This window comes from Scomber scombrus, chromosome 19, assembly GCF_963691925.1.
Source record: "Scomber scombrus chromosome 19, fScoSco1.1, whole genome shotgun sequence".
Lineage (NCBI taxonomy): Eukaryota > Metazoa > Chordata > Actinopteri > Scombriformes > Scombridae > Scomber > Scomber scombrus.
The window spans coordinates 16,081,123-16,107,820 of record NC_084988.1 but is presented as its reverse complement, the minus strand read 5'-3'; the positions used below and the strand labels follow the sequence as shown (position 1 = coordinate 16,107,820).

The following is a 26,698-nucleotide window of genomic DNA, read 5'->3' as shown; positions in this document are numbered from 1 at the left end:
CACAGTGCATTTTACAGTCGATGATTCTGTGATAATGCTAATGCTAATGCTAATTTTCGTTAGGGAAAGACCATTAAACCAAAATTAACTTACCCGAAAAACTGAACATTTGACTCCTTGGAGGGTTTTTAGTACAACCAAACGCTGAACAAGACTTTTTAAGTGACCGGAATGTTATAATTAACTTTCATGAACTCAAAATACACTGAAGTAACAATAGCTATTCTCTGAATCCGGGGTTACGCCATATTTACCTAACCAACGTTGTTGCCGCGGTACAGACTCGTTAATCACAATGTAGCCAAGCTCTAAAACATACTCTGCTTTATCGTCAAATTTATGTGAAATGGGACCTAATGTACAAAATGAACATTGTGCTGTATTGAAGAACACTTGAAACTTGTGAATAATAAACTCATTAATAAAGTGTTTACTGAGGTCATAAATCAAGTGAGGAGTAGTCTTTTCCCCATAGATTTCTATACAATAGACCTTAATTGTACCAAAGAACTTACAATGATTACAGTGTATCTATAGTCTGCCAGAACTACCCTCTTGGGTGAGCCTTTCTTTGTGCTACTATGAGGTCAATCAAGACGAGTATTTCATATATAGCCATAGACTTGGGTCCATACATTCATGTCCCTCAAGACTGTGACTGTAATAACTTTCATAATGCCTTAATTTTTTATTCAGGGTCATCTGGTTAAAATTTCAGTTTGTTCAATACTTTGGTTTATGATTTGTCTTTCTAAAATGTAATACAAAACAAAAAAAAGGCAAAATACCCTAACAAATCTTTAAGTAAAAGGGTTTTACAAGTCAGTAAACACATATAACAAAATCAAGATCACCAAAACTCATTTATTGCACACAAATTCAGTATTTGGAATAAATAGATACTGCACATTTTTCTATAAATACTCATGACATACAAGAATGATTATTATCATACATATGACATATAGGCAAGACATACATCCTCTTTAAAAATTCCCAAAATCCTTTTGAAGACACACAAATGGCATTTTTAACAGACCTACAACAGTTTCTTAAAACAGCTTCTTATCTGGAATAGTCTAATCAAACATGTCCACCTCATACTGACAGTTATTTTGATCAAGAACATATGATCAAGAAAAACAGAACTGCATAAACGCTGCACAGCAGGTTTGATTAAGTTTTACCATTGTAATTGAAGTGTCTCACTAACATCTAGTGACACTGTGCAGGTTTTCTAAGCGAGGAGTGATCCTCTTTAGATCATTTGCAAAGCAATTAGGCATGCCTTCACTACTATTAAATATAAAGATAACAGCCCATGAGATAAGATGCTATTTGTACTACGTATCAAATGTGGATAGCTGCCTAAGAGCCCTGATATCAGGGAGATATATTTAAATCCTTGTACATGAAATTAAAAAATACGATAATAAAAAAATTAGAGACATATCTACCGTACTATCTATCATGAAATTGAATTTAATGTCCTCAGACCTAAATCCTCAATTAATGGACCTATAATTATGCATCACATCATAAATACTACACATTTTAAACAGTGCAATCACTTTAAACGCATGGCTTGATGGATAACATCAACATTTCAATGAACAAGGCAAATATATAAATATGTTTAGCTGCCAAGAAAAAATGAGATAATGTAAAAGTTATTGATCATTGCTAGTGCAGTATCACCATTCTGACAGTTGCAGGAAACCCTGAGACCACACAAGGCTGGATTTCGTTGTGGGAGGGGTGCCCACATCAAACCAGATCACTTCTGAAATCCAAAGTGAGTTGAACTACCGTGACTCACAACATGCATTTGTCAGCAGGAACCAGAGGGCTTCTTTTGAATGTGTTTCTATAATCACTACACACTACACAGCAGAACAAACGCAGCTGACAAGAAAGGAGCCCAAAAAAAGCAAATTCCCCGCTGACCTGTGACCCGGGGGACAAAGAGGCTGCCCTGCATGCATACAGAGGAGGTTCAAACAGAGTTTATGACTGCATTATCTCACCTCTTCCTCATCACCCCCCTCCACCCATCAGTGGACACTAGGAGCCACCACGGTGGAGCAGACAGACCAGGCATCACTCATTCACTCGCCTCCTAGGTGCCTTTGTCAGGTGATTGCTGGCAGAAAAAGGAAAACAGATCAATACATCTCCCATGGGCCTGACAGGTAATCTTTACCTGGGATGAAATATGAGTGGTACCAGCCTGCTGAATTCCTTAACTGTAACAGGGCAATTGACTGGCTGCACGGAAGCCATTCCCCCACTTCCTGGCCATTGGAAATTCATTTTGGGGCATACGGTCTGGCTAAGATGTCATTATGGTGACTGCTAATTACCATGGAGGCATGTGAGGTATTCCCCTCCTGATACTAATGACACCATATGTGAACTGATGCATCTTCCCCTATTGTCAATTCCTTGGCACCAAAACACAGACTGACGGATAAGGCAACGGCCAGAAGCTCTCCTTAAAACACTACACAGTCAATACCTGTCAGCGTGTTCAGGGACATATGTCTTGAAGCAGCCATCAAGGTATTTATCAGAAGCTTCTTTTTTCTAATTACGAACCTCAATTTGTACTATTCTCAGTTCTCAATCAGGGGTGTATTCCTGGCACGGCGTTACCCAGAAAGACTCCATTGGTAGCTGGACTCCCTGGTCAAGCTGCAGCAGCAGAAGCAGTGGAAGGGGGTGGGCGGGTGGTGTCTCAGCCTCAACACTTTGACTGATTCCTGTGGCAGGATGTCTTGTGTGAGGCATCCATTTAGACGAGTGTGCACACACAGCATTTATAAATGTCATCCCTGGCCAACATGATCACATAAAGCCTTCTCAGACGGATTATTGCAGACATATAACTCACGTTAATTGGCAAATCTCATTCTACTAAATGCGACTATTCTCTTAAATAAGGCTTTAAAGTGTCTGCAAAGACATGCGATATGTGGCTGATAATCCAGTTCATTTCACTAAAAAGGTATCTTGTAGTCATTACACAAAGTGCATGTCTGTTCTTTTTGCTGCTGGGAGGATTTCAGATAATTTTTTTCTGGGGGAAAAAATTACTCTGTTGTCTAAATTAAAGTCTACATTTCACTGTCAAATACCCTTTCAAGATTTGAACATGAGCAGGAGTATAGGTTTAAGTTTTTAAAGACTACAACAGCTATTACCCACATGGTTCAGGTCAAGCAGAATACATCACTTGACTCCCACATAAAAATACATTTTTCTGAAAATAGTGCTTGTTTACCAGTTTGGTGAGAACAGCTGTGTCTGATTTAACTGTATGCTGCCATTGATCTTATAATGCATCTGATGCAGAGGGAGCTGGGGAAATGTATACCCCAAGGGTAGGTGAAAATACAATGTACGACTCTCCTCTCCTGTCTCCAAGAGCTTCTCCAACTCCTCTCTGCTGGCTCTCGTTCGCTCTCTGCACAGTTCCAGGAGCAACTCACCTACCACTGCTGGAAAAACAGTGTTCAAAGAGGTTTGCGGCTGGCCTTGAACTTAAATACGTTTGGGTAAATTTGAATATGGAAGGTAAGCTGAAGAGAACAGAGGCGGCCCTCCCTCTGTGTTGTGCTAATGAGCACCCTTGTAAAAACTGTAGCTTTTCAAATACATGCTAATAGGAGGCCTGTACTTTGTGTGGCTCTCTACCGGTGGTCGCCTCTCTGAACCTTGTAGCAGCATGTGGTAGCTAAACATTCTGATGCTCTCCTGTTTCTGAGCTAGCGACTGTACACACTGCTGCACGTCCATTGTTGGCTGGCGTAAAGCAGAGCAACCCCCTGACACCCCCCCCCCCCCCCCCCCATCGGCCACCCAGCCTCGACTGACCATCCTCTCTCAGTGTTCCTGCTGACAAACGCTGTGCTACTAGAGTGGACATAATTGTTAGATTGTGTGGTAGCAGGTGGCCTGGAGACTGTGTGTAAAAACAGAAGGAGCTGCAGAGTCTTGAGTCAAACAAGGAGCCTCTTGAAACCACCTTCTTATTTGAGGAGATGGCGGAGGGTTTAACAAGGCTTGATTGCATTAACATTTGTCATGCTTAATATACTACCTACAAAGACTGGATCTAGCAGTAACATGCTGATTTGAGGAGTAATGAAGTGCTTTGTGTTTTTTTTTTTGTCATAAAGTTTGTGCAGCAAGACTTTTAGCGCTGATATTTTCAGGCTTTCCCTTTGTTATGTTCTTCCAGGCTCAGGCGTGCTTATCCTTCGTTCAGGTGTCCTCATGGTCCCCCTGGGAGAAAGATAAACTCTCAGGCTTCACAGAAGTAGGAGACTGTGAACCTGCTGCATTCAATGCCCCTGAGGCCACCACAGCCTCTAGGGTTGAGGTGTTACTGGCTCCCTGTGCCTCTTCTTTCTGGTGATCCTTATGAAATGGGTTGTTGGCTGTAGAAAAAAGAGAAAGCACATATCATATTCTGTCCATGTAACACAACAAAGAGAACAAACAGAAAAAGATACACACACAAATCACATTTTCCTAGACTGTTTCAATGGGCAGACTGAAAAAATAAATTTAGTCCACGGCTCTTAGATCGCTCCCTGGTTTTAGATATATTGAAATAAAACTTTGAAGCAATCCTCTTCTAATAGGTTAAGTATTAATGAGGTTTTGGTCAAGTGAGCCAAATCCAATTTGGCCTCATATGACTTGTGGACATGGTTATTAAAAGGCCAATCTGTGCTGCTCTTATGGCTTAACTTCCCCCCTCCAGTTATGCTGTGTAAGAAGCTGTATGTTTTTAACTCCATTCATCACACGTTCACATTTCACTGACTACCTTCCTTTTTAACGATCCTCTTTCTCTTGATCTTGCTCACCTTTAAAGCTTGTTGTCTCTGGGAGTGAGGGGAAATATCTAAAAGAGAACTGGGGCCAATTTTCTCAGAAGACAGAGGAACTCTAAAACAATTGTGTTCACTAACATGCTTTCCTGCTTTTCTACTTCACGTTGATAAATAAATCTTTCCTGATCCCCCCCACCCCAAAAAAAAAGTTAGCGGCGGTCACACAAGACATTTGTGAAGCAGTCCCAGAGCAGAGGACAAGGGAACTAGAAGTGACATTGTGGCTCTGGGCTGTCTCAAAGGATTAGGCATTACAGCATTCGCTGGCATGTGCTTTTGCTCGTTCCCATTATATCTGCTTGTGCCTCTTTCCAGATGACTTCTTCCCCAAACTGATCCGGCGGGCAAGATAATTGATTAATATTTCTTGAGGGAATGATGACTAACCATTGCTGAGGTTCAACAAAACACTTGGGTTAAACATAGTCAAAGCCCTGGATCAAAATACAGGGGTTTTCATATTTGACAGATACACACAAATGGCTGGGAACATTAGTCTGTGAGTGTGTTAACACGCACAGGGCATAGCAGATACTAGCTCCAGTCCTGGGTCAAGGTTATTTTCAGGATAAGCTGTAGATGCACTTTTTTAAATTATAATTAAGAAAACAGACATTTGCATAAACATTTTGAATATTACAATCTAAATTAAGGCCACACTAGTTAAAGAAAAGTCACATTATTCCAGCTAGTGGCTGGCTCACATTTAACATGTTGGAAGAAATGCTACATTTTTTATTTACATTAAAGTACTAAAACAACAATGTAGAAAATACTCTATTACAAGCAAAAGACCTGCATTAAAAATTCAGTATAAGTACAGATGTGTGTCTTATGAAACAAAATATACTTAAAGTTTCAAAAGCAGAAGTACTTCAGATTATATATACTTATATATTACATTATGAAATTGTTGTATGTAGCATCATTGTGTTGGTTTTATCTACTTTATATATAATTCAGTAGTATAGTCCTTCAGTTCCCAACCAAGGGGTCAAGGCCCTTCAAACAACCACGAGATAAATCAGAGGGGTCTTCAGATGATTTATCTTGTAGGAATGGAAAAAAAAACAATTTACATTCACTATTTAGTTTTTCTCTAATATTTGCTTTTTCTATTAACACATCTGACATCTGAAATGTGAGAAGGCACCTCAACCAGCTTTTATTTAAAGGATCACAAACTAAACAGGTTTCATCTTTAACAGTATTCTGAATTTTATAAGATTATCATATGTTTTTTAATGTAGAATCTTAACCTGAAAGGTAACTAGTAACTGTAGCTGTCAAATAACTATAATGGAGTAAAAGTGCAGTATTTCCCTCTAAAATGTAGTGCAGTAGAAGTATAAAGTGGCAGGAAATTGAGTACTTAAGTAAATGTACACCATTCAGTGTATGTAGGTCGATAAAGAACATATACAGTAGCATTCACATAAAAGAACTCTAAACACTAAAATGGCAGTGTCTCTGCATATTATTGTGGCTTCAAGAGAATAAAAAAACGATTAAAGTGAATAATCAGCTGCTTAAATAAAAGACGGTTTCATTTTTTCTGAATACCTAAACCTGCACTCAACAAGTTTTACATCAAGGTCAATGAAGACATTATAACGAAAAGGTTTTCTGTCAATGTGGGAATTACAGTACATGCATTTATTGTGGGTGATAATGGGAGGTTGAATGGAACCATCTTACCATCTTAATAAGCTCTCATGTGATGCTCTCTAAAAACAATCATTACAGGCCTTCCTGGAGCACTCCCCATCCCCCTGTTTATTAATCAGCTAATTACACATTGACAGTAATGGGCTTGCTGATTCCCACACTTAAATGAACAGGGCTGAATAGCTCTTTAATAATTAGCCTTTGTGTTTCCCTCTCTCCCTCCCTCTCTCTCCTTCTCTCTCACTCATGCACACACACACACATACACATACACACATATACACACCACCATTTCCGCAATTGAAAAAATAGGACATTCAAATCAGACCCCCTGGTGAGAAGGTTTGCACACAAGCAAGCTAAGAGCACCACACCTGACAGGCTGATATGTTAAAAACAAAAATCTGTCTAAATGAAAAACAAGCCAAAAAGGAAAACAATTACAATGGTTGAAGTATGTCAACTTGTGTGGGTTTCAGTGTTGAGCTCAGCCTCCAGCAACAGCAAAAACCACCATGGAAGTTTGGTGGAGCAGCGCAGGCAGGTGCAGGTGGAGATGGAGGAGATGGGGATTTTTTTTTTTTTTTTTTTTTTTGAAGGACGCGAGCAGGGTGCGGAGTGGAGCCGGAGAGGGCGAAATAGTGCGGTGGGCTGCATTTCTGTCAGCAGAAGTGATGGCTGAGTGGTAGCGTTATTTGTCTTGTGCTGCCATACGGCCCTCGCACCAGCCTGGGCATTAATGAGAGGGGGCCGGACCGCCGGGCAGGAACACGGCGGGCCTCCGACGCAGGTGATCTGTCACGCAGCCGTCTTGCTCAGGCAAGGAGACACATGAAGACAGAGAGGAAAGGAGAGGCAGCGGGGCTGACCGAGGGGCTGGCCTCAACATGGGCACCCACATGTGGTACTTTCCAACACACAGAGATAACATTCAATAACAATCAAAGTCTAAACGGATTTCAATCCAACCGCCGTAACTCTTCCCAAAATTTAGCATACTGAATAAGTTCACGTTTGGGTTTATTACCATCATTCCTTTACAGAGATAAAGATGAAGGGCATTACAGGAGACAGCAGGGGAGGAGTAACATTGCAATAATTAATTAGTCTGCATGTGAGACCAGCCAAGGCTATTAAAATCCATCAGGATCTTTACACTTACTGGTTTATCTCTGCTGCACAAATAATTCTCCACAAAATGTGCAGTGTGTAGAGTATGTTCACTGTCATTTTGGTCACTGGGCACCATGGTGATATTTTCCAGAATACAAATATTGACATTTGTCATTGTACAAACTACAGTCAACACTGAATTCATCTTAAGCGATAAACAAATAAATGATATCTGAGTTTTAATACGACCAAGTAAGATGTAGCAGAAAGCTGGCAAATGTTGTTCTATATTTTGTAAGGAGTTGTTGGATTGAGTTGGATTGCAGGATTGATAGTGGTGAGAAAAGTAGAAAATGAACAATTTAAGGCTGAGAAATGGAGTAGTCATCTAATCCAAACAGATACCTGGCTTGATAAGTTGTTATGTGTGTGTTTTTTTTTCCCACAACCAGCTTCAGCACTGCTGTGGAAGTGCTAAAAGGGTAAAGAAAGAAGACAAAGCAACAGCTGGGTACCGCCTCAGTAATTCCCCATGGAGCCCGGGATGGCACCTCCAGCCACAGACCATTTTCACTCCTGATTACAGAGTTTCAAATCAACCACTAACACATACAACAATCCACTTCCTCTGGCCAACTCAAACAAAGACTTGGCTGTCGTGTTCAGTGAGAGCAACACAGAGATTCTACTAAATGCAGTCAACAATCTTTCCATGCAAACAAGATGTTTACCAGGAAACAACTCCAGTCCACAACTCACTGACTGTGATTCCTGTCTCTGTCCACATTTGTATCAGAATGGCAACAAACCAAAATTTGTACACACACCGAGTGTGAGAGCTTGTCAGAGTGAATGTGCATCTCCTGGCGGTGGCGAGATTACTGAGAAGAGACACGGCGCAGCAGGCTGCCAAAGTAAAGATTTATACAGAGCAGTTGCAACTGCAGACACTGACATTGGATGACATGGGATGCATGATAAATCACAGTGGACAGGGGGCACTAGACTCAAGAACCAGGAAAACACTCTGAACAGGGCTGAAGGGGGATGAGCCAATCAGGAACACTCCCTCTATGCAATTTAGGAAACTTCTTCTGGTCATTCACTCCATAACATACACAGTAAAACCTTTAATAGTACATTGTAGTATCTATATATATAGTAAAACACTTACACAATATTCTGTATTTATTTTAATAATGTACTGTGATCATTGCCATAACTGTTTGCTCTTTTTTTTTTTTTTTACACATATTACTCTGTTAATTAAAACAAAAGAAGAATGAATCAGTTTTCATGTTTGTTTAAAATGTTAAGAGTTTTAACAAATCTCCCCCTCTTACATCTTTTATCACAGACTGTGAGTCTGTAAACTGATGAGAAATGGAGGTATGCCCCTAGTCCTGCATGTTTAATATGAGGGGTCCTTAAGGGGCAGGGGTGAATCCTTTTTTACTTTTATGGGAAGCGCTTCAGCGCTGAGGAGGTGAAGGACAGAGTTGCCGGCCGTTCCATCACTCAGTGAAATAAATGGATGCAATCTGTATCCAAATAAAGCATTGGCTGTTTTTAAATTCCACCTCTTTTATCCAAATGAATGATGGACCCTGGTACAGTGCACTGTGCGGCATTATTAATACACATCCGAGACCTGTACCCCTCACTAAATCAGCGAACCACCAGCATTTGTTATTTAAATGACAAACAGCAGCTGCAGGAGTGGAGCATGGAGAGGGGACGCAGAAGAAAAGGTGGACAAACCAATTCAGATTTCAATCCAGCAAAGACACAAGGCCCTGAGCCATCAGTCTAATGAAAAAAGGCAGCTCCATTGGTTCAAACACACACAACGCCTGCTGCTCAGTGCCTCCTCCAATAGGGTGAACTCCACATCACACTTCTCTTCTTCAGCTGTACATGGAAAGCTTTAAATCTAACGCAGATACTAAGACTTAAACTTTACTGTGCTGTTAACTCAGAAGAAAATAGTAAGAATTTTGTAATTTTTTCTGTAATTGCAAATCTAAAACCTCAAAGCCAAACACCTCCTGAATGTTACATTTAACTCTTCCTTAGAGAAATGTAAACTTTGTATATCAGCAGGTTCATATGTAAAAATGTAACACCTCCAGTAATAATGCCAGGGGCCAGGGATTCATTGGTATGTTACCTGATGTTGTGACAGACAAAGCTTCTGTTTTCCTCCTCCTCCTCCCGATGTCTCCTGTGCATAACAGTCCCGGAGTGACATTAGTCTGCCTGGGGGACACATAAACAGAGAGCAAATGTTACTCACAAATATGATTATGCAGCTCCCACTCACAATACACACACACTCTTGTAAAAAAAGAAAAAAAAAAGAAATCGATAAATGCGAGCGCCACACGGCTGCAAACACTGCAGTTTACATTAAGTGTCAGTAAGGTGAATATTAATTTTTCTTCATTAATCTGTGTTTTCACCAGAGAGAATATTCAATGAGGAGAGGTGCTGAGGTGTGTGTGGCTGAGTCATTGCAGAGATCACATAAACAAATTACACCTGCTCTATGCCTCCTGTGTCATATGTCAGGAGCTCTGAAATAGGAAAAGCCCCCCCACCAGCTTAATAGCCCTGACTTCAGAGATGTAAAGTCAAGGTCCGTTCCATCACTGGTGAGGGGGGTGGGAGGTGATTAGATAGGTGCAGTGTGTATGTTTGTGCACAGGAGGAGGGGGACAGGAGCAGGAGTGTGTGAGGAACCTCCAGTAGAGCAAAATATTCAAGCTGTAATGCTGCGTTAAAGCTTTTTCTTGTATGCAACTACACTGCATCCTAGAGAGAATTTAAAGAACAATATGGTGTGCTGTTTAAAAATGCCAATAAACATGACTTGTAAAAATGGAATTAATGACAGACTGCAAAACAACAGAGGAGCACGCGGAGGCGAGCTCCTTGTTAACCAGCTCGACTCATCGAGGACTGAAGGCTACAGAAAGCTCACAACCCTAACATGCACATGCTACAAAAAGGCCCCGTCAGGGCAGCCTTTTAACTGGCAGCATGTTCCATGACCTCAACACCCATAAATCACATGACGGGTGTGCAGGCACGGGGTGTCGAGAGCTGTGCGGGGCACGCTTTGAGCGAAGTCTCTATGTTGTATAATCAATAGATATAAAAATAAATGGCCTGACCGTTATTCTCTCCCTGCTACCCCTCTCTAATAAAATCCCAGTAATGCATATTTCATTTACTTTTATACTTATTGATTACCTGTACTCCAGTTAGTAAATCACGAGCCTATCGATCCCTCAATCGTACCTCTGTCGGACAGCACATAACCAGCCATTTGCGCCCCTGATAAAGAGCTCAGGCATTGAACTCCTCACAGTAAATCTTTGCAAACTAACTTTTTAATTCCAAAATCGATCCCCGTTTAAACGTTGTCGCATTATTTCACGAGGCACGCCTGCGGTATTAAAAGTAATACCCTGATGCATTTGGTCTTAATGTGTGGAGGTCCATCCCTCCATCTCTCCCCTCATTACACCTAGGTCGAGGGACTCCGGGGCCCCTGCAGCCTGGAGGGAGGTGAGGGCCCTCCCCTGCTGCTGAGAGCTGAGAGGCAGAGCTGCTCCAGGGCCGCCGGGAGCTCACTGAGACACTCAGCACAATGCTAATCAAACATGAGAATACCATCAGCTGGCTCATTAACCAAGTCAAAACACTGCTATTCATCTCAGAGCGGAACCCAAAGGCTTTTTATAAGCATGTTACATGGCTCGGTGTAAACCTGAAAGAACTGGTAAAAAATGCACAACACTGTTTTTATTATTTAACATCTGTTACTTTATCAGCATGACAGATGTTGGCCAGTTGCTTAGTCCCTAAATATACAGAAACTGTGATGAGAAAACAGAGATTGACTTAGACGCAATGAACGAAGGAAAAACAAGCAATATGTAATGAAAATGGCAAACAACAACTAAATCTTATCAAAGACACAAGGACACTGAAGAAAAAGTCTCCAAGATAGATTTTTTCAGGTCATATGAGACACTTTTAAATGCAGTGTGGTCCCTTAGGGTACAGAGTGAAACAGCACTGACACAGGGTCAATTGTAATTTTGGCGCCCACATCCAAAAGCAAATATATCAATTAAAAATAATAAATCAAAAGAGGAGTGAGGTGGTGCAGTTACAAAATGGCTATCTATTTTCATTAGGGTACATGGCGCTGCAGGTGTGAGCAGGATCTCAAGATTAATAGAGGTATTCAAATGAATCAGAAAGGATTAGGGTCTCCAGGGAACATAATCAATAGCTCCAAATCAATAATCAATAGGCCACTCACACCAATATACTAACTGCTGACACCAAGATCTCACAATTAAAATGAAAACTGGTAAGGGAGTGGCGTAAGACTATGATTTATCTCACAGCGCAAGTGTCATTTAGAAATAAATAAGTCAATAGATAAAAGCTGCTGCTGCCTCGCTCAGGTGGGAGGCGGTTATGCATTTTAACATGGCCACCAGCCCCGAGCATTACGGCCAAATCCCACAAAGCATCGCACCCAATCACACTCCGAGACCAGGATAAACAGCATGCAACCTCATACAGCCTTTATCACTTAACATCAAATATCTGATTGTCGGCGTCAACTCGCTCCAAACGGGAGATGACAGCTTTTATTAATACAGTATCATTTCAACCTGGCCGCAGTACAAGATTAATGCTCACGCTCTGCCCAGAGAGAAAACACTTTTCTCTCAAGGGTGTTTGAAAACAAAGAAAAGTCAGATGTATGGGAGCTCGGGGCTAGAAATCGATCATAAGATGTTCAAAAAAAATGAAAATAGAGGGAAGTTAAATCAAGAGAAGACAGTTTAAAGTTTGTTAAAAGCAGGCATCAGCAATTAAAGTATTGCTCATCATTGTCATGCAGTGAAAGAATTGTTGTCATGTTTGTGTGCGAGTTTCGGATGAAGTGAAAGGAAGTAAACGGGTGCCGTGTGTGCGGAGCTGGGTCACAAGGACAGAGGAGCCATCTCACAGGAGAGTGGATTTGAGCAGCTTGGGGAGATAGATTCAGCTCGTGCCGTCCAACGGGACACATCAGAAGCCCCTCTCGTCAATCCCCCCTCTCTCCCTCGTTCATTTGGGAGTATGATTTATACTTTTTGAAGTGAAGGGTCTTGAATCCCACTATAAAGGAATTAAGAGGTCTCCCCTGAGTCCGCCATTCAAATGAGAGCATGGCATGGATATGAGGGCTTTTTAATAGAGAGAAATTAGTATTCACAATGCCTCAAACTGGAATCTGAAGGAACCTTTCAGGTGGAGAAGAAAGGGCCAGTTTAGAAAAGAAAGCCCTAAGAAGTCGGGGGCTTTTCATAGCAGTCGTGTTTTTGCCCCTCATCAAGGAGTGCCGGAGCGCTCTGTGAAATAACCCAAGAGAGGGTGAAAAAAGTGAGTGTGTGTGAAACAAAAATTAAGAATGCACCATAAATAGGCAGAGTGGGAACAATACAATGAGGAGTCCCACAGTCTTGAGGCCAAGGGGGCTGCTTGGCTTCTCAACAGTCCCCCACGCAGATCCAACAGTTGCAGGGATGACTGGGAGCCATGAGATGCTTTGACAAACATCTTTTGGATAAACTGTTTTTTCAACTGTTTTTTTTTGCAGTCCCAGAAATGCCAGGATTTAAATCTGCATTACAACTACGTCCACACATCATATTTCTCTATTTGAACTGACCTTGAAAACTATTGAACTGAAGTGCTGCTGCATCCAAGTGTTACTTTTGCAGCTGTCTTTTGTCAATTCAGCTCAGACTTTAAGCCAAGATTGAATGGACATGCATTTATAATATTCGGTATGTATGCATATCAAGTATAACTTAAAGATTTAAATGACTTTGGCTTGAACTCAGGTGTGTTTTTCCCTCCTTTGCAGCTTAATCTCATTTTGATAGAGAATAGTCAACCACCACCAACTGAATGTACCCGCCCACACACAAACACACTCATGTCACTGAGACATCATCTTAACATGGATTACTCTAGTTAACAGTGACCTATGCTCTCTGATTCTTTTAAGTGAGTTAGCCATAGACTTGTCCATCAATATATTGAGCTTTAATGGCAAAGGCTGAATTGTGTGTCCGATAGGCCCTTGAGAGGTTGCGTTATTTAACGTGGCATCAACTACCTGTTTCTGCAGACTGAGGAGGAACATCTGAGACGGGGGCTCTCTGACACCATGTCAATGGGACACACGGGTAATGCGCACAGAGGGTTCAACTGAAAATTGAAGTATCAATAACATTTAGATTAGAGACTTACATGTATAGTTTTAAAAAACTGGGGCCAAAAAGGATCATAAAGTTTGGAAAATATGTTTAATGTGACATACTTGGCTTCGGTCTCGTTTTCCAACAGGAGGCAGCCAAAAGCTAAAAGGGGATGATCAAAGAAAAATCACTGGATTTAAAATAATGATGGAGACAGGTGCACCTAATACCACAAAGATAAATGAGTTTTGCAAGAAAAGAGTTTGAAAGAGTATATCTTACTCTCTCTGGTAAGGATCTTGAGAAAAGTGTCTCAGCCTCTCTACGAACACTGGCATGCGGTTGCCCTGTAAAACACAAATCAAAGATTCACAGTGAGAAACAAATAACATAAAAACTGGTTTTCAGTAATTGTAAGTCTTACTGAAGAGGAAGGTGCCAGTTTGCTTTAACCTTGCTGGGAGGCCTCCTCCTATCCTTCCTGATGCAGCAGGCAGCGGTGCCAGGCAGGCGTTTAAGACGCGAATGATACCCTGCAACAGTACAAAATATGACATTTATCTTCCTGTGCTGAAACATGGTGAGAAAAGATTATTATTGCTTACAAAATACATAGGAAAATCAAAAGAAAAACTTTATTCAAAGTATATACTGTAGCAAATTTTATGCAGAAAGTCAAACATCTGGCAGAAGCGATTTGAACACTCTTGTAAGAAAGACCAGAGAAAAGGGTCATTGCAGTAGTCCTTCCCACAAGATAAAAAAAAGCAAGTACTAGTCTCTCCAAGCCCACTGTTGATAAGACTGTGTCAAAAACACTAAATCATAAGCCACAACCTCTCTGTGAGGGCCGTGCAGGTTGCAGGAAGGTAGGAGATGGGCGGTTATCCTCGAGGGAGAGCTGATTGTCTGAATCCCAGCTGGGTAGCAGGCTGGCCACACCTGACCCGACTCCACAGTCCCCCTCAAAGAACCAGTCACTCTGCTCGTCATCACCTACACACAAGGACAGGAAAGATGTTGCATTGGTGAGCATGTCACAGCTGCAACCAGCGAATTCAGTTTCAAACATGCTTTTCTAAATATGTTACATTTAAGATTGTGCAATTGTGCTGCAACCAAAAACACTAAAAGTTTACCAGAATAATGTCGGAGATGGGAGTTAAATAATTAAATGGCTACAAAACATTTGTATAATGCTACACGAGCAATTTGGAGACATCTGATTAACATTATATCTATGCATTTGAGATGGTAAAAGGCTGAGATATAACCGCAAGAGTGGCTTTTCATTTTAGGCTGAATAATTCCTTTAACGACACCCTAATAGACAACACCAGTATAGTCCCTAGACAGTGAGCCCCTTCTCAGACCTGTCAGTCAGCAAAGCGCACGCAGGAACCATGCCTCTCACAGTCAAGGTGTAGTGACAACTGTTAAATCAGAGGCCGTCTGGCCCCACCACGGCTAATGAGATTAGCAAAGGCTTCAGCGCTCATTAACACGACATGACAACGTCTTATTAGAGTCGCCTGGGTGCCCAGCAACCAGTCCATTGTATCCAAACCTCCCTCTGTAGCCCCAGCATTCCCTCAGAGTTTAGCGGAGTAATGTCCAAATGTGACAACTCCCATCCTCTTATTTTACACAAGTAAAAATGGTTCTTCTGTTAGGTGCAGATACTGAAAATCAAATCAACTGCTTACTACTTTTAATTGCAGAAAGTGATGAAGCTGCTGCTCAGTAAAAGTATTTGTTTTTAAATACCTTGCCTCCCCTCATCATTGGTGAAAAGGCCAGGATCACTGCTGCATGTACTGCTGGTTTCACTGCAAAGAAAAGAGTAAAAAAAAAATATCAGGTGAATTATTGCTGCTGAACTGTTTCTTTAATATCAATGACATTTTAGGGATGGAGAAGGCTGTTCTGATTTGTAATCTCAAACCTTATGGGTTCTTAGGTCAGACAATGTTATAGCATCTGAAAAGTGAACAATGTGAATAAAAAATGTACATGCCCCTGTAATGTCAATATTTCACATGTAACATTCACTAATAAAAATAATGAAGAAGTCCGGAGCTAGAGGTCGACATAAATGGAAATGACACAAAAAGACAGAGCGTGCTGTGTTCTCCCTTGTTGGGATAGCAAACACAAAAGCATGAGGAGAGACTCTGATCGAAGCCACTGAGTGACATGCACAATCTAATTGAATATCCTCCGCTGTCAGCTCCAATCTAATCTGGCCTGCGTTGTGGAGGATGACAGGAGAGCGAAACACATTCCCCCTGCCCGCCCCTCCCTCTGGGTGTGCCCCACACACAGAGCGACCCACAGACGTTCTGCTTCCACACACAACAACTGGCCAACATCTGCTGTGTGGGCTGTGACTGCACACTGCCTACACTGCTACGTTGCTTCTCCTCTCCACACCCCCAGGCAACCCCGGTACATTCCCAGCACACCCTCTGTCCTCCCCTCTGCTACCCCAGACCACATCTCTGTGTATTTCACACCTCAGCCAACTTGGATTGGGACCTCCAGACACTCCAAGGTCATGGAGGGGGATTCAGGGGGGGTTAGAGGATAGGAAGGAACAAGAACCAAGAAAGGGTTTTTCTTAATAAAAGTAAACAGAGTTGTCACACAGCTGCCTTTGCTTACTTAAGAAATTAAGATATCTCTCTCTCTATATATATATATATTTCCTATTTTGAAATATACATCTTAGGCAGGAACAAATGGGTGAGGGGCAGGGAGATTACGGATGTCTTTAAATATTGGTCTTTTCACATTTGTTACCAATAACAGTATATTTATTAATGACAGGCTCATATTCTAAATAAAATGAACTGCCATTCAAACTACTTTATGAAAGAGAGGGATCCTGACACTCATTGCCTTGCATTTTGCTTCCTGCTTGTCATCTCTGACCTTGCTCACACCATAGGCTGGAGGGTCAGATATGCGCTGATACAGTGCTTTGCCATATTGCAGACGCCTGCCAGTGACGGGAGGATCAGAGAAACGTCCATCCAGCCTGTACGTCTTCCTGTCCAGATGGTCCTGCATCATCTCCCTTTGCATCCACAAGAAGCAGATGTGAGAGGGAGCAGGCCTCTCCGGGGAATCTGGAAGATGTCTGGCTTAACAGAGCATTCCTGGACCGTTCCCTCCACCCTCCACCCCCATCCCATCCCTTCAGCCCTCACTCTCCAGACTGATTCCCCAGGCCTCTGCTCAGCTGCACCCCACTTCTGGACACATCGGCTGGCATCTGGAGCACACACGGTTCCATCAACAGTAGAGGATACAAGCTCTACAATAAGAAATTACAGATATTTTGGTTTCATGCTTCGATCGACAACCTTTCCGCCTTTGAAAGGTGGAAGAGTTTGGTGTTGCACCAGCAGTGCTTTTTTTTAAGATGAGATGCTGACTTTTAACTGTTTCCAGCAGAACAGTGTCGTCCTCCATTTACTTGTTGAAAAATGTGTTTGCTTCTTATTGGAGGGATTTTGTGCAAAGTTTGAAAAAGAATCACAAGTATAAACAATTAATTAGAGACACCCATTAAGTATTTATCCGTATTAAAGGTGTAATGTGATGTTGATTGGAGCAGTGCAGGGCCAATGTGAGACCGTTTCCATTAAGTACTGCCTAATTAATGCCATGAATAATTGAGACACCCATTTTTCTCGAGACCTACAGAAACACCTCTTCTTTCTTTGGCAGTGACCTTTGGCAAGAAAAGCTGACAAACTTGGTCGATGTCACACACACAGACGTCGAAGGACATCATTCCAGTGTTTGCTTAGACCACACCGACTGCAGCAAGCACAGCCTTGTGCACAACAGCACTTCCCCCCCAGTTCAAAAATAAGATATTCTATTGCGGATTAGGTTCCATAAAAACAAATAAGTCTTAATTAGATAAAACACCATATGTCCATGGTGAGACAAAGGCAAGGGCAAAAACAAAAACTGCATTTCAGTGTTCTGGTGCTGAACTTAACTCCCCCCATGGTCCTATTGTTTCTACACAAGCCAAAGAGGTGAAGCAAAACACAGTATCCAGATGAGCACTAATCATTAGGATATAATCCTCAGCTCCTGGGAGAGGCAGACCAGTTTGCACAGAGATTACAGGCTAGCCGCCATTTATTGAGCCCGGGCTCATTCTGCAGAGGAATAAAGAAGAGGCAGAGACGGAGGGGGGCAAAGCGCTGATAACAATGGATCTGTGGGCTCTTCAAACAAGCCGCTCCAACCCAAATCCATGCCCTCTTCCATGGGTGTCTGATTATAAGGTTATCCCACCCTCCCTGAGCTGCAGTAATTGGATTAGTCTCAGAGATTTATGAAAATTAACTTCAGCAAATGGCGCACAGCTTTCCCAAAAACTCCTCGTAGAGTTTTCAAAATATGAATTACAGCACGATAAGGCTGAGAAAAGCAAGCACAATGGCGTTGTTTTTCTACAGTGGTGGGGTCGGAAGTCAACATCACTGGTAACAGCACACAGCAGGAGACGGAGGCTAAGCCCAGGATGCCGTCTACCCACAGGTGAGGCCTGCTTGCTGGGCCAGCCTAGGTGCCAGGTGGCCTCAATGCCAGCAGACTGGGCCAGGCCTAATCAAGGTTGTGGACTCCAACTGGAGCTGCCAACATCTGCTCTGCTTGCACTTGGGTGGCTGAAGGCAAAGCTCTGCTCAGTATGCACATAAGAAGAGTGACCTTGAGGAGAGGCACGTTTTAAGAGACCAGACACTCCATATGAAAAAGGTTAATGGAATGAACGGGGACTAAAGAAATCTGAGTGCTTCAAAAGACATTTTCACAATGGCATCTGTGCCTGACATCAAGTGGACCGTACACTCTCGGATTATAAATACTGCTGTTGTACCACTGTCAACCACTCATCACTACTGCCGTTTTTTCATATCCTTTGCCTCCGCCAGGGCTTAACCATTAGATTGTTCAGCCCTCAGTACACTGTGGCAGTCTACTAAGCAGCAATCAAGAGCGTTGGCGTTGTGTAAGTGAGAAATGATTGACAGCGTGCCATGCTGTTCCCATTTATTTCTTCTCCGGAGCTGTTTTCTGTCACGACGGCTATTGATTTTTCCATAAAGTAAGAAAACAAGTACCGTTTAGGGGCTAGGGAGGTCAGCACAAATTAAACCAGAAGATGTAAAGCCTTCTGTCTGTCCCATTACCGGTTACCACAAATGTCTCTGTCTCACTTTTTCTTTTGTTACATGATCAACATATAATGTGCTCATCAAAGGAAATGCATTGTGCAGGAGCACAGGGACATGCGTAAAAAATTGTGTTACTGTTTTAGCATTAGGCAATTTTATAAAGAAACACATCTGACCAGCAACATATTTGCTTATCCATCATCTCATTATACACGAGGATCATGTGAGGTATTAATGGCCAAAACACAATTTGTACATTCTGAAAAATAAACACTCAATGCTTCACAAGTATTATCACCCTTAAAAGTTTTGTTCCACAAAAAGGCTTAATATTATTCTCTAATGATGATATGTTCCAGTGTAACTGAAACAGTTAGTAAGTAAATTGTCAGAAAATTAAATGGGAACTATTTTAATGATTAATAAAGCCCCTTTTTTCAAGCAGAAATGCCAACATTTACTGATTTCAGTTTCTCATATGTATAGATTTGAAGCTTTTCACTGTTTTATATCACTGTATTACTTATGTAAAGCTCTTTTCAATTGAACCGCTGTATTGTTAAAAGTTATAAAAAGCTATACAAATAAATTTGCTATGTGTTGTGAATATATTTGGGTCTTGGACTGTTAGTTGGATAAATCAAGACGTGAAGACTTTAAATTTAACTCAGGAAAATGCTGGCATTTAAAAGACTAAATGATTAATTGAGCAATCTAGAAACACTGTAAATAATTATTAGATGCAGCCCTTTATACCAGAAAACACTCACTAGGACAAGGTGGCAGTTTATAATTGTCCAGATTATCATTTTATAACACTGTACAACAACGTACCTCTCTCTCTGCTGCCAGTTACCGCCACATTTAGTTTTCCTAAATAAAATGCACACAAGAGGGTGCACTCTGGGATACTGGGACAGGCACAGCTTTAATTACCCAGCCCAAGACAGGAATTCATTTCAAAACAAATCAATACCACACCAAGTCACGTGTTTATTTGTGACAATATTTCTCGAAAGGAAATAATGAGCTGGCAGATGCCCGGAGGCATAACTATCAAAGATCCCTCCCTGGTGATCATACCAGCTATAGGAGATGAGGATGAAGAGACTATATCATTCATTTTTAATGTCAACTCAATACTTTAAAGTGGAGTGGCCTGATTGTGATACATTTTTTTGGTTTAGTTGAGGACACTGAATATTGACAACTGGCTAGATGAAGACAGGCAGTATAGATCATCTTAAATGTCGCCTTGTTTAATTGCTTCAGTCTGATAGTAGTTATGCTCATGACTTTTATATTATGGGTTTAACTGCCTTAGTAACTTTCAATTTAAAGGGTAAAAGGGGCTTTTAGAGTTTTGAGCACATCTTTCAGAATGATTTTAATCTTGACTCTTTAAACAATGACAGGGTTAACATTTGGCTTGTTGCAAAACTGTAAATTTTGAAATCTGGAGTTGCTTAATTTTTTACAAACAGTGGACCTAAAACTTTTAATAGAGCCCTAAATAAATGTGAGATGTTGACTGGATCTTTGTCTAAAGGCCTAACTGTGAAACAGTAATGTAATGAATGAAAGGATAGGTTTGATTCAAACAAAAAAAGGAGGGAAAAAAATGCTATTTTCAAGGTGCAAATATCTTTCTGTGAACATAACATTACCCCTCAGACATGTTCTCATCTGCACCATCTCTGTGTTCCTTGGCCTCCAGTGTGATCTTCCTCTTCCAGCGCTCCTTTCCCATCAGCCTGGCTCCTTCAGTCTGCCTGTCTGCTCCCCCCCAACCACCAGACCTATTCTTGGACCCTGAAAGATGCTGCATCCTAGACGGCCTGTGCCTCTGTTTTCCATCCACACCAGAAACCTTTAACTTCTGCTGTAACCTGACCGTGACGTCTGAGGTCATACGTTTGACCTTCTTCCGCCTCCTGAGTGGCCGCCCCGGATTATTCTCAGTGAAGGAGTCAGACTCCGGCCAGGAGGGCTGCCTAGTCCTGGCCGGGCCTCCTCTCATGAGGGAGTGCCACTGGTTGTTTGCGGTCATATCGTCAGAGTCACTGCAGTTGGCCACAGAGGCTGTGAAGGCTGAGCGAGTGCTCCCCCTGTAGTTTTTAGAAGCCTCGTCCAAGCTGGACTCTGAGGCCTCAATCCAGCAGCGTCTGTGCTCCAGCGGGTAGAGGGAGGAATCGCGATGATGGCGCTTGCGGCCTCTGCGTCGGCGGATCTGCCTGCGCTGGTGCAGTGGACTCAGAACCATTTCCTCCCACAGCTCCCCCAGTTTACTCTGCTCTGAGGTCTGCTCCAGTGCAGACACCAGGTCCTGCACCAGCTCATCCATCATGATGCTGGAAACCAAAGACACAACAGAGGAAACTTGAGTGACATGAAGACAAACAGTGAAACATTATGGACGATGGTGCATCAAAAAAATATTGCAACAGCTATAAGCAAAGCAGATTAGTCCATTAATCTGTACGTTGACAAAACAATGACAATAACAGACATGTTTAAAGATGCAGCTCACCAGATTCTGCCTCATCATTTTTATACAATTACTTATGTCACCTGGTACCCTTTAGAACTGGGTCAATCGTGTTTATTTCTGCTCTTCTACCTGGGACCTCTGTCTGCATAACTGTTGAACACTGGTACAAAATTGTCCAATCTAGCAAGAATCTCTGTATTGTGATCTGAAATCACCTCCAGCTATATTTGGCCGGTCCTCTGTCGCAGTGGTTCTCAAACTTTTTTACGTCAAGGACCCCAAAACTGACATTAATTACACCATAGACCCACATCAAACAAGATTTTTGCTTTTAGATGTTTAATTAGGATACAGAAAGTGCATGATGACCATGACCATGATCGTCGTGACCCCACTTTGAGAACCACTGCTCTGTAGACGTGAGTCAAAGTACTGTAGCCTGCACAAACTACACAATGATCACCAAGAAATATCAAAGTTGATTGACTCTAGCTTTCTGTCTTTTGAGCTTGGTGATTGTTATTTGAAGTCTAGCAGCGTCAAATTTTGGAGGACCATCCACACTACGAAACTGTCTCGCTCCCCTTGTTTGATTGCAACGTTATTAAAAATTGGCTGCTTGTTTGAACGTCTGCACATCATCAGCAGCCACCAAACACTCACAGCGTCTTTAGGGCAGCAAAGAAAGCGACTTGTGCAGCTGTAGGACATCACAACACAGTATCAGAGCAGAGGCAAGCTGAGCTGAGCTGTGTGCATGCTCTGCTCTCTGCTCTGTTACATAACAACATCTCACACGTGAGCTCAGCACAAGGACAGCCTCACTTCTCTCTACTGTCAACTATCAGCGACATACACCGTCAAACAGCATTTCATAAGAAACACCGTGCTACATACGAGCCACAGCAGCTACTTTAATGATATGAGCGGTAATGATAGGCAGAGAGTCCATTGTGTTTTCTGCACTCACCAGTCGCAGCCTGTCTTGTTTTGTTTTCAGCACAGCTGGGACACCAGACGCACTTCCGCCCTCGCCGTCCAGCCAATCAGAGCCCTCCATCCCTCCGCCTCACTGAGCCACTTCAACGTCATGCTCATGCAGATAAGTCTGCTAGTGCTATCATGCACATAACACATTTACATTTCAGCATCATTATATTCCTGCGACAAGCTGATAAATTACTAGTCAAAAACATTATTTCAATTACCAATGTGACTGTAAATGTTCTATAATGTTCATGTGCTGCTCATAGTAGTGTATTATTGTTTTATTTCCTGTAGTGGACAGTTGGGGAAAATACATTTTCCAGCGGTATAGACTCAATGTTTATACTAGTTGCATACTATTTAAACTGCCAGTGCCATAACCAGGATTTTAGAAATACTAGTCATTAGACAAAGGCCTCAAACCCCTTCCTCAGAAAATAATCTCTTAATTATTATTTTTTAAGTTCTTCCACAGAAAATGTCTTCAAAAACCAAAAATTGCTTGTAAACAAAAAACAACACAAAATTCCCAACTCAAATAACAGCCTCTGAATCTGTATTCTTTATTTCCCCAATAATTATAATCAAACATTTGATTCACTTTATCAATCCATTTTGACCTAGAGTCACCCAACTGTTGTCCCTTCTGTGAGTCTTTTGTCTTGAGTACATCCTATAATAATTGTGTCAAGTACTTATATTTGAGATTCAATTCTCTGAGTTTGGCACTCGTGTTGTGAGGTTTGTCAGACAGTGAACTCTTGTTCCCATCTTGCGGAAAAAAAACATAATAATATAAGTTATATTTTCCGACATGAAGGTCTAAATGGTATTTAATAGCCCTCTGGGTCTAACAATACTGGAATCAGCCTTACAATTTGTGGGGTTTTTTTACATGTAAAGTAATGGAAACTCCCCCAGGATGCTAAAAACCCCTAACTTCCAAGCAGAAAAATGACATCAGTGTATGTAATGGTAGCTACAAGTCTGGTTACTGTTGTACCTCCTGTGAATGTATTATGTTACAGTTGACCTCATGTAGTGTGCTAACAATATGAACACCTGTAAAACCGTATGTAATACAACTATTTACAAGCTTTCTGAAGCTTATGTATTACCGGTTTCTGTTGAGATTGTGTCATAGAGGTTAAGTCAGCTGTAAGGCGATTTTCACAATCTGCGTTTATTGTCACTGACAAGCAATACATTACAAAGCATACAAACAAGAGCCAAAGAACAAAATACAGTTGAATCAAACCTTCACTGACAGAGTCTCAGTGAAAATTTGTGTAAACTTTATAATTTGCCTCAGGGTTATTGCATTGAATTGCATTACATTTTCGCAGTTGTTCATGTAATTTTAGTTAATTTTGTGAATGTGTGAGTATTAAGAGGCCTATTCATTATGCTGCTAACTGACAAATACTTCTAAGCATTGTTTTGTATCTACATGCTTATTCACTTTTTTCAAACAAAATCAAAAAGCATGTAAAGTTTGTTATTAGTTGTAGATTATAAGATTAAAGTGATTCTATTACCTCTACACCTTTTAAAACAATAGTGGACTAATGTGTGACAACTCTCTGTAATGAAGGATTGTCTCTCAAAGCAAGTGTGTTGCTGAATGAAGCAAAAAAGTCATTTACCACTTCTTTCATCTCTCAGATGAAGGCAGCCCAAATAATAAAAAAAGAAAAGTCTGTGGAAATGAGTACAAAAGCCATTTAATCTCTCTCATCTTCCTCTTAATAACTGCAAATTTCCCCTTGGGCCCATGGGAAAGGGCCTCTCTGTGCCGCTGCCACCTTATCTGTCGCCTCCATATTTCAGCATGCCGAGCAGCTCCCTCAGTACCCAGCCCCCGGCCTCCTCTCGTCCGGGCCTGTGGGGAAGCTAGGCTCCTGGGCCCGCCATTGTTCTGGCCTGGGAGGCAGTCCGGAGAGAGCCCCGAAAGCCGGAGAGTGGGAATATTAAAAAAAAAACTTGAGCCACTGCCTCATTAAGCGGCAGCCTTTCACAAGCAAACATATCAGAAACAGCCCCCTTTCAGAGGCAGTAATTAGCAATTTGGAAACCTTTCCCCCTCAGGATATACAGTTTCAATTTAGTCAGCAGCTTTAGATTCTTAGGCACTTAATATTCATTGTTTCTGCCATCTTCCCAATTTCTCAACGTACATTGTCTAGTCTTTCACTGGCGATAAAGTGTTTTATCTTTCATGTAATTCTTCTTTACAATGAGCCCTCTGCAAGAGAAGTTAATTTTTATAAATAATTTTCAAAGGGATTTGCAAAGAATGTGAGGGATATGATAACAAAGTGCTCTTCAGGAAGTGCCAAGCTGAATATCCTATGGAGCTTGTGCTCGATTGATTAAGTCTGGCTGTAAATAGTATATGAGAAAAGTTTGTGTAACTTACTGGGAAATTATTTTGCAGAGAAACCAAATGAAGTACAAGCCATTAAAACAATCAAAAAGCAAAGAATATTAAAGTTTATATGATGATATTTGATAAAGTGCAATTTAGATATAAATGGACACCAGCAGGGGCTTTCATGATTCAAAAGCATCTTTGGATTTTGCTAGTTTTTCAGTGTGACATTAGCTCTTTGGGTCATGATGTTACATTTTACAACTGAGTATTGTTGTCATGAATTATTTGCTTGTGTTTCTGTCAGTATGGAAAACCTTTTGCATGGATGCTATAGCAAATGTTTGCAACCTGCTTATTAAGCCAAACCACATATCTTACCTCAGGGGGGCAAGGCTGACACTTATCTTTGCCACCATGGAGCCTTTGTTTGAAAATGCTACCACTTCCATTAATTTCCAATCAGCATTGTCTAATAGAAATAATTGATTTTTGCCTCTTCTCCACAAATGAAAAACGCTTGTGATTAAACATTTTGTCTCCAAATCTAAATTCCAAGATCCCCATCAACACTTGAGCAAAATAGGCAACTCATTAAAGCACAAAAAAGAACTAGCTGAGATGTGAAAAGAAGAGGCAGGGAATGAAATAATGAATGGAGTCCGAGTGAGCTATCTTTCCCAGGCAGAGCGCCACTAGGGATGCAAACTCTCAGAAACCAGAAATGAGCTACCTATCTGTGAAAAGAGTGACTGCTCCATCCTATTTGATTTGGCTCTCCTATCGCCTCTTAAGAAGATGTCAGCCTTGCTTCTTCTATTGCTCTGAGCCTTTATCAACCCGAAGATGATTTGCCTGCAAAAAAAAAAAAAAAGAGGGAGAGTGGGGGCGGTAGAGGGGGGAGCATTTCAGTGCCTTTCAGGGAGCAACACCAAAGAATAAGTGTTATGCGATAAAAAGGGGGTTGTTAAATAGATCTGTCTATTTGTATGGTAATAATGATCGCTTAAAGACTCAGAGCTCCGTGACTTGTAGAACAAGGAAACAAATCTGTATTCAGGTATTGTGTTAACACGGCTCTCCAAACGACCTTGTGAAACTTTCATACAGTAAAAAATGAGTTGGATTCTCAGTTTTTTTCACCTTTGTTTGTATCATTCTTTCCCCTTTCCTTTTAGAGTGGAGGCGATCCTGCACAAGCAAACCTGTCTATCTCAAACTCCTGGGTAATGGAGCCCTTTGAGTTTTAAATCATCCTGGTCAGAGTTTTATTTATTCATTGAAATATCTAGTACACATTTGAAATTCAATATTCAGTATTTAAATCACTATATATTAGTAAGAAATTACAAAAAGGGTGTGTGGTGTAGTTACATAGGTTTGACGTGGGCTTTATAGATAAATCGTGGACTTTCTGGGAATACCTGGTCTGATTAGGAAAGACGGCATACATCCTACTTTAAATGGAGCAGCTCTCTTATCTAGAAATATTGCCCAATTTATTCATGGACCAAAACTATAACAACCCAGAGTTGAGACCACGAGGCACTTGTCCTACATGCTTCTTTGTGCTTCCATTAGAGCAGTTACCCACCCAAAACCACATAAAACGGTGTCTGTCCTCCAACCAATTAAATCAATTAAATCTAAAGTATACATAAAAATCTATTTTTGAAACCTGA

At 41.3% G+C, this 26,698-nt stretch overlaps 1 protein-coding gene across 2 annotated transcripts; it reads right to left on the bottom strand.

Annotated features, from left to right (window-relative positions):
* Positions 1-844: 844 nt before the first annotated feature.
* Positions 845-22,668, bottom strand: LOC134000991 (G patch domain-containing protein 2-like). Of its 2 annotated transcripts, XM_062440523.1 has the most exons (10): positions 22,629-22,668; positions 20,835-21,518; positions 15,731-15,792; positions 14,801-14,959; positions 14,417-14,496; positions 14,246-14,310; positions 14,086-14,125; positions 13,882-13,973; positions 9,856-9,944; positions 845-4,442 (listed from the first exon to the last, which is right to left on the bottom strand). In XM_062440523.1, exons 2-10 carry the CDS (start codon positions 21,512-21,514, stop codon positions 4,267-4,269), a joined length of 1,443 nt encoding a protein of 480 aa, XP_062296507.1. In that variant the 5' UTR covers positions 21,515-21,518; positions 22,629-22,668; the 3' UTR covers positions 845-4,266. The 2 variants fall into 2 exon arrangements, 1 of the variants encoding a protein (XP_062296507.1); XR_009927453.1 differs by lacking the exons at positions 845-4,442; positions 9,856-9,944 and having other exon boundaries at positions 14,388-14,496.
* Between the last annotated feature and the right edge of the window lie 4,030 nt (positions 22,669-26,698).